General features: G+C 40.9%; 1 protein-coding gene and 1 long non-coding RNA gene across 2 annotated transcripts; one reads left to right on the top strand and one right to left on the bottom strand.

The window, feature by feature from the left end:
* The first annotated feature begins 2,474 nt into the window (after positions 1-2,474).
* Positions 2,475-4,454, top strand: LOC124066415. Its single transcript, XR_006844604.1, has 2 exons — positions 2,475-2,518; positions 3,222-4,454. It is a non-coding gene; the product is annotated as an uncharacterized LOC124066415 (long non-coding RNA).
* Positions 4,264-6,826, bottom strand: npm3 (nucleophosmin/nucleoplasmin, 3). Its single transcript, XM_046402764.1, has 5 exons — positions 6,638-6,826; positions 6,357-6,442; positions 6,013-6,132; positions 5,835-5,928; positions 4,264-5,001 (listed from the first exon to the last, which is right to left on the bottom strand). The coding sequence occupies exons 1-5, from the start codon at positions 6,708-6,710 to the stop codon at positions 4,877-4,879; spliced, it is 498 nt and encodes a 165-aa protein (XP_046258720.1). The 5' UTR covers positions 6,711-6,826; the 3' UTR covers positions 4,264-4,876.
* Positions 6,827-8,252: the final 1,426 nt, after the last annotated feature.

The following is an 8,252-nucleotide window of genomic DNA, read 5'->3' as shown; positions in this document are numbered from 1 at the left end:
GAGCATGGACATCATCATCATCCTCGTCATCATCATCAACTATGCAGAATGCTAACCTTCATCTGGTAGGGCCTTTGAAATCTGTGCCAAAATCCGACCCTGGATAACAGTGTACATGCACACACACACACACACACACACACACACACAAACACACACATGCATACACATACACAGCGCAAAAACATCAAAGACAAAGAGGCGCGGCCAGTGTTTATTGATCTCCACTTCTATTTTTTGCTTGTGGAAATCATTGTAACATAAACCAATGTTCTGTTGAGTTTCAGCTGAAGGGAAATACATGAATGTGGCAGGAATCTTGGGAAACTCCCCAACCTTGCCTTGAATTTGACTTGATCTAATTTCTCTTTCTGTTTTATTCTTGTGTTTGTATTCACAGTACTTTCCAACAACATCCTCTTATAATTTTACTGAGTCAGAGAACTGGTGGACAGCTGCTGGTAGCCTGACGACACGTCTCTGGCGACCATGGCATATATCTGGATGGATTCATTCATTCATTATAAACAGGACATGTTCTGAGTTGTGACGTGTTGTTTATGAGTGTGAGGGCATGATTCCACCTGGCACAACTGAATAGCAGCTGTTCTACACTGAGAGAGCCGTAGCACTCTGAGCTCCACCTGAACGCTGTTAAAGAAATGGCATTTTAGATGAGCCCAGGACCTCCACTGCACTTTTGCACTTTTGTGTATGTGACATAAGGATGTTTTTAATATTGCTGTTGTTCAGGGGAACCAGTGTTTCAGCACCTTGTTCAACCGTACCATCCACAGTGCTGAATTATCTTATTTCCCATCACCGGCCACAGCCTTTTCTATTTAAGGTCCAGCATATAAAGTTTAGTGGCATCTAAAAATCTAACCAACAGAATATCCCTCGCCTCACCCTCCCTTTCCAAGCATGACCTACAGTGGTACAGTGTGATAGGCTCTCTCTAGAGCCAGTGTCTGTTTTGTCCTTTCTGGGCTACTGTAGAAACATGGTGGTGCAACATGGCAGACTCTGTGGAAGAGGACCTGCCTCCCCTTCAAAAACTCATTCAAGCCTCATTCAAAGGTAATGAAAAATGCAACGACGTGTAGGTTCATGTGGTTATGTACTAATGAAGACATAATTCTAAACATTATTATATTCCTCTTTTGCCAGTAGATCCCACTAACTTGTACACATTTGATTGAGCCATACATGAGTGACTCAGCATCAGTCATGTTTGTGAAGAGCCAACCTCTGGCAAAGATGAAGTTGGATACTTTTGCAGTTACTTGATTATTCTCACTGTATCATGGTATTTGCATTAAATCCAAAATACTCAAAATTAAGAATTAGTCAACCATGAACTTTATGCTCATCTATTATACTTTCTTAGATCAGCAGGTCTATGCCCTATCAGACCATCTCTTTCACTCCACAGGTGGCAAAAAAACTAAACTAACCGACCACATTGTTGTCAGTGAAGAAAAATATAACTATAATGATGTAAACATTAGATTCACTTCATATGGTTGATGAATAAGCTGTTTGGAAACTCATGACAGTTGTATAAAGGTAATGTCCTCACTGTCATGTGGAGAAAGAGGAAGCTTAGCCTGTACAATGAAATGAAAAATTTCTGCTTTCTTCCTCAGAGTCACAAAAATAGTTTTGTTTAGACATACAAAACATGCGGCAAAGGAGCATAAAATTCATAGAACAGACAAAAATTGCTATGTTTATGGTGCATATATACAAAAGAGGAATCAGTTTAAAGCAAGACAAAATTATGCGCCAAAGAGTTCCAGCGAAAAGGAAGGTGACACAGTACTGTCTGCCGTAGTGTGGGACTCATTTGACCAGGGTGGCACAAATGGGGCAGGGACTTAGGCACACAGTTATGAACAATATTAATTTAACATTTCTTATTAGATGATAAACTGCTCTTCATGGTGGCCCAGTGTGCAAGAAAACATGCCGAAGTGGAAACAATGTGATGCCGTTTTATATAAGCTGTCCTACATGGCATGCCTCATTGTGCCTGAACCTGTCATTGCTGATACTTCATCTGGGTTTTTGGCAAGCCAGGTGCTACAATATATAGACAAAAGTATCCAGACAGAACTCATTATGGGGCTGTTTTTCAGGGGTTGGGCTCGGCCCTTTACTTCCAGTGAAGGGAAATCTTAAAGCTTCAGCATACCGAGACATTTTGGACGAAGCTTCCAACTTTGTGGCAACAGTTTGGGGATGGTCCTTTTCTACTCCAGCATGACTATGTACCAGTGCATCCTGATGCCCAATGACACACATCCCTGGACATGATCTGAGAACTTGTCCTGACAGTAGACTCAGGAAGATGGGTAAAAATTTGATGTTAAGTGAACTCAGCATCAAAGACAGCATTTTATTTGTCAGTAAGAGTTCTTTGTCATGTTCCTCTGTGTTAACGGGCAGGTTGTTTTGTTGTTTATGCTACAGACAGGAGCACTGCTCTGGACGTAGCTGTAACCTCTAGACGAAGGTGAGGACTTAACGCAGCACACAGATGCTGGACCATAAAACCTTTACACCCAATAAAAGTGGTGTAAAGGTTCACAAAACTCCCACTCAGCGCACACTAGTTGGATGAGGTTTATGATTCAGAAAATAAGAAGCAGTAGCAGCACCTGCTCCATGTCAAGGTGACATTAACCAGTTGGAAGATTGTTATGCGGTGATGTGCTATCTGTCCCCTGAGGGTTATCTCCCTCCGGTGGTGCCTAAGTCTAGTGAGTCTAGCTCCTGAGCTGAGATGCCCTCATGATCTGTGAATGCGTCATCAAAACCTAGAGCAGCTAATGTGGTGTCATTACCTGGATCCCTATCCTCCTTGTCTTTGTGCTCCTGTTCTCTCTCTGTCTTGTCCCCCTGTTCACAGAAAGCTTCCATCAAGGGCATCACCTGGTGGTCATTTCTCATGTTTTCCTTACAACACCGGGTTTGACTTTTAGTTGCTGGGGGAAAAAAAAACTGTGGTGGTGTTACCCTCTTGTGGACATCTGGCACTCTGTGTCTCTCATTTAGTACCTTCTCTCACAAAATTTCCCTTTCCTGTCCCACTGTGGCACAGTTGTGGTGTCCGTCATCACACAGAGACACGGGAGGACTGGTTTTATACAGGTGAGCTGTGAGTGTTGATAGCTGAACATGTTTAAGAGGATTTTTACCATCTTTTCCATCTGTAGATTATTTTGCAGGGAGCTGTTTTCCAAACTTTCTGTTTCATGGGATCAAGTTCCTCCGTGGACCTCTCATACTGTTGGCTGTCTTTGTAGTGCTGAAGTGCGAAGATACAATGCTGTGGATCTACTTCAACAAGGGGCCCTAATGAGACAGACCAGAACGTCTCTGCAGCTATAGCAACTTGCTGTTTACAGCTGCCTTGGTAAAGATCATGTTCACGCTGAGGATGTTTGCACAGTGCAGGTGGGATCATATTGTGTCTGCATTTGTAGATGCTGTGGACTGTAACCTGATAGAATCACATCTGCCTTTGTAAAGCTTGAACTGATAACTCACAATCTACCATCACCCATCAACCAATGAGTTGTTGGTCGTTAAAGGCTGGCTTGGCTGATCATTTCACACAGCAACAACTGACTTTAGGTAGTGGTGCTTTCTGAGGAAAAACCTGCATTTATTCATTTGTTGAGCTCTCAGAGCTGCAGCTTCTCTGTTTCTTATTCTTCTACATCTGGCTTTTTATCTCAGCCTGAAGACCACTCAAGCCATGCAACCTTTGGGCCTCAGTACTTTTTTCTGCAAGCAAGAGTAAAATTTTCCTGCCAAAATCTGAGCAGTTTCAGTCATTTAATTTAGAAGATTTCAGTATTTTGTTCTTGTTTTGTCAGAGCCTGCCAGGTCACCATCAATTAAATCCAATGAAAGCCTGCATAATGGAATGTCATAATGTGAGTGATGATTTAATCATCAGTATTTGTAAAGTTAGATACTTTGGAATTGAAAAGTTTTTAAATGCAGTATAAACTGACTGAAATGGATTTAAACCCCAGTGTGTCCACCTTAAAAGCTCTTTGCTGTGTTGTTTGTCTTTCAAAGAAGGCACTAAACTGAAGTGACCATTTAGAGCTGTATGTAATTTAATGTAATAGGCCAAAAATGTTTTTTTGTATGAGTTCAAACAGGAGATAAATGAAAGCACAAACAAATGTTTTCATGATGCATTCACTGTAAGTACAAAATTTCACATTAATGACCGACACATCATCACATAGAAAAAAACTGTATTTTGTAACTACAAACAACTGGAAATGCAGATAATCTTGTGCATCTGAAACATTTAATAAACTGTGTGTGTAAATCATCTGATTAGACCATTCAGATGCAATCAATTCATCTGGAAAGCCTTTTTTCTCTTGTCTGACATGCACACGCACACACACACGCACACACACGCATTTTATTTTTACAAGAACAGTATCTTCAAACAATACCTGAATCCACTGGTGGTAAAAGACATGTTTTCCACCATCGGTGAAATAAATCCATGTCAGTGGTGACTGTAACACATACAGTATAAAACAATGGGGGAGCATTTAATAGAAAAACAGTTCCTGTATAAGTGAAGGTCTCAAACAAAGTTGAATACCCTGCTGAAACCAGTGAGGATTCGACGAGTGGAGAGAATATCAGAGTCCGGCGTGATGTTCCTTCCTCCTACAGCACGTTCAGCTGCCACCACACTCAGCGTTCACTTGGCCGTGTGGAAGAAGAACTAAAAATGTATTCGTCTGGTACAAAAAAAGCTGCATTTTTTTTTTTAAACCATATCAGCACGTGAGTGAAGCCACTCGAAAAATCCACCCGTGACCTCCTTCGTCTACTGCCTCTGCTTTTTCTTTGCTGGTTTAATGGGGGTGATCTCCTCCTCGTCATCCTCCTCCTCTTCCTCATCATCATCTTCCCCTTCTTCATCAGACAGGTCCGAATCTCCGACCTGTGAGGCTGCATAAGAAAACAAGACGATGTTCAGTCGCTGTAATTGCTATGAGTTAAGGTATGATATTCAATTATAAAAGGCCAGAGAGGTGGCTTTATTTAATCTGCCCCTGAGCTGACCTTATGCACAGGTAGCAATATGCAGCTGCACACACTCATTACCAGCAGCAGTAGGAGCTAAAGGAGGTGTCTGATCCTGGTCATGGAGCTGTTCCCGCAGTACTGATTATTGTTAATTTAATTTTTTTTTTTAAATCAAGTGACAATATACATATCAAATTTTAAATTATCAAAAGTATGACACATTTAACTTTTCATGCAGTTGGATCAAATACAAAAGAAAATGAATAAAGAAACAGACTATTTCAGAAGCTCTATTTTCTCAGGCTGTAGCCCAGCTATTCCCATTATTATGTATGAATTCTTCTTTTTTTCTTTAATCTTTTTCTCAGTTAAGTGATTAAGGGAAAAGCCCAAGCTGACATATTCAAACAGTTTGTTTTGTCCGTCCAAAAAATATGTCCAGTTAACTAACACAGAAATCACGGCTGGAGCCAGAGAACTTTTAATATTTTTACTGAAAAAAAAAAGAGTGAAATAGTAAATTTATTATTACTATTTTCCTGATCAATTTTCCCTTGATCAACCCATCGGAACAACTATTTCAGCTCTAAAGTGGCACATATCTGTGTTCATTGTTTTCCTTTTATACAGCTTCTACATATCTTGAAGAACATCACTGATGTATTCACTTAGACTGTTAGATATTTTGACGCGATTTTAATTTGCACGGGCAGAAAGTTAAAAAGGTTTTGTGAAGTGAAGAACTGAAGTGTTACCTATGAGGTGCAACCCGCTGACGGTAACTGGTCCTGTCCCAGCCTTCAGCCGGATGGTCACTGGGGCTTTCAGCTCAAACTCTCCCAAACTCACCTGAGGAAAAAAAGGTAAACACTAAGAGACATCTGGACCACGTGTGGCACCCATTAACCTGCACGTGGAGAGAAATCACTGTACCATGGGCAGACAGCTGATGTGGAGGTTGGCGATGGGAACTGAAATAGTCTTTCCTTGATGGTTCATGGCTGTTACCTCCACCACATTATTCTCCTCCTTGGCACCATCTCCAAGACAAACCTGCAGTAATCACAAAACGTTCAGTTATCCACACTGTTGGCAGCCCCACCAAAGCGAGATCTGACTGGTGGATTTGAATCGTCAGCACATAAAAAAATATTCCAACAAAATTATGGGTTAATGGCTGTGGATACTGAATAGACACTTTTCTGTAAGCCCTGCATTTAAGTGGTGGTGCGAAGGCTTAAATTCCATTATACAAACTCTGCTGCAATTGTACATACTGTTCTGAGTTCAAGGAAGTGCTCCAGGTCCTCCTCTTCGTCTCCTTGGAAAGTGTAGAAAGGTACTTTGGACGACAGCTCGCAGCCTGGGAGACAAAACCAGAACCATGTGTTACAATTTCTGCATTTTATGCGAGTTAATGCACCGGCTGACAGTACGAGAAACGTAGGATGATTTTAGAAATGCCAAAGCAGGTTCTTCATGGTCGGAACATCACAGAGGAGACCCACGTGTGCGCCACCTGAGCCGGACTGATAAACTGAGTTTAATTCGTCCTTACTGAACAGGAAGCTCTCCAACTTTGACTGGCCAGCAAGTCCGAGATCCGAGGATTCATCGTCCTGAAAAGACATCTTGTTGAAACACAGAAGTCGGATTTGCTGTTAACACTTTACAGCCAAATGATCCTGCGGGGAAAAAAAATAACAAGCGCGTCGCAAACTATCTGCGTACCTGACGCGTCATCACTGTGCGACTGTGGCTCGTGGTGTTTTTTTTTTTGTTTGTTCTTTTTTTTTTTTTTGCTTCTGCCATACCTATCATGAATGTATTCAACCAATAGGTAAAAAATAATTAGTGATTAATACGTACTTAATAAGTTGAATTAAAATTGAAATATATGAGTAACTGTTTGTTTATATAAGGATTTTGGGCATGATACATATTCATAAATGAAAACAATTTTTCATACATTTCAATTATCTCGAAGGTGCAAATATTTTATATATATAAAAAAATATTCCCCACGAGTCCAAGAATAATGCAACTGGGCCGTTTACAACACCACAAACTGAACCCTAACAGAGATATTAAATCAAGGCTCATTTTTTTTGCTATCAGTGCTGGACCGGGTGTACTTCTAATGTCGGAGACAATTCAGTATTTCTACCCATTTACCTTCCTTTCATTTGCCAAACAACAAACAACTAAGTGTATTCAGTGCAGACATCCTGTACAGTTCATTCAGAGGCAGATTCACCACACAAAGACACAAAGCAACAAAGTAAGTTATTATGGTTTATTAGTTTTCAATCTTATGTATCTTACATACAAATTTTACATGGTAAACTGTCACTGTTATGACCCCCCCCCAAACTCAGATAATCAAAATGTACAATTGGAGCCCTTTCTCTCAGACACAGACCATTTCTATAGAACTCAGTTGGCAGAGGAGAAATCTTGGGCAAACAAAATTCTGCTGTCATTTCTGAACATGAACAGCAGACCTGTTGGTGAGGTTCACACCTGGCTGACACACAGCCAGGTAAGGCTGCCGTACAAGACAGGGTGTTGTAACAAGGCCAGACTTTTATTTCCTTGAAGTACAACAGAAAGTGAGCAGTTTCAATAAAGATGCACAAAATAACAACGCTTTATGGTTGACCGTGACAGCCTGTCCACCAACTATAGTATTGTGCTCATAGAGGCGAGTCGCATGCTTCTTCCTCTATGTAGCATGAGATGAGGTTACTCTAATGACCAGCACAGCAAATCCAATACACCTCATGCACATTATGAGTGTACACAGTATCAGAGCGTCACACCGGCAGGTGCCTACTGAGGAGCAACTGATGATCCTCATGTAACCAACAGAACACTCCCATCTAGAGTCCAAGTGCTTTTTTTCCCTAATATATACATTTACAAAAAACAAATGGGAAATGCATTAAGATATAAAACATTCAACGGACAGATAGGAAAAGGCCTCGGAATTTCTGTTCCAAGTCCCCACAACTACAGCTCAACAGCACGGGAAATACTTTGGTGACAGGATTTAACAACCTCTGCAAAACTAAGAGTGCTCAATGAGGCTCAAATGAGAAGACATTCATTTGAGAGTATGCAATGCTGAAACAATGCAGGGAGGGATGCAAGGTGACGGATATTTTTTTTTT

Source organism: Scatophagus argus, chromosome 10 (assembly GCF_020382885.2).
Source record: "Scatophagus argus isolate fScaArg1 chromosome 10, fScaArg1.pri, whole genome shotgun sequence".
Lineage (NCBI taxonomy): Eukaryota > Metazoa > Chordata > Actinopteri > Scatophagidae > Scatophagus > Scatophagus argus.
The sequence above is the reverse complement of the archived record's forward strand: the minus strand, read 5'-3'. Positions and strand labels throughout refer to the sequence as shown.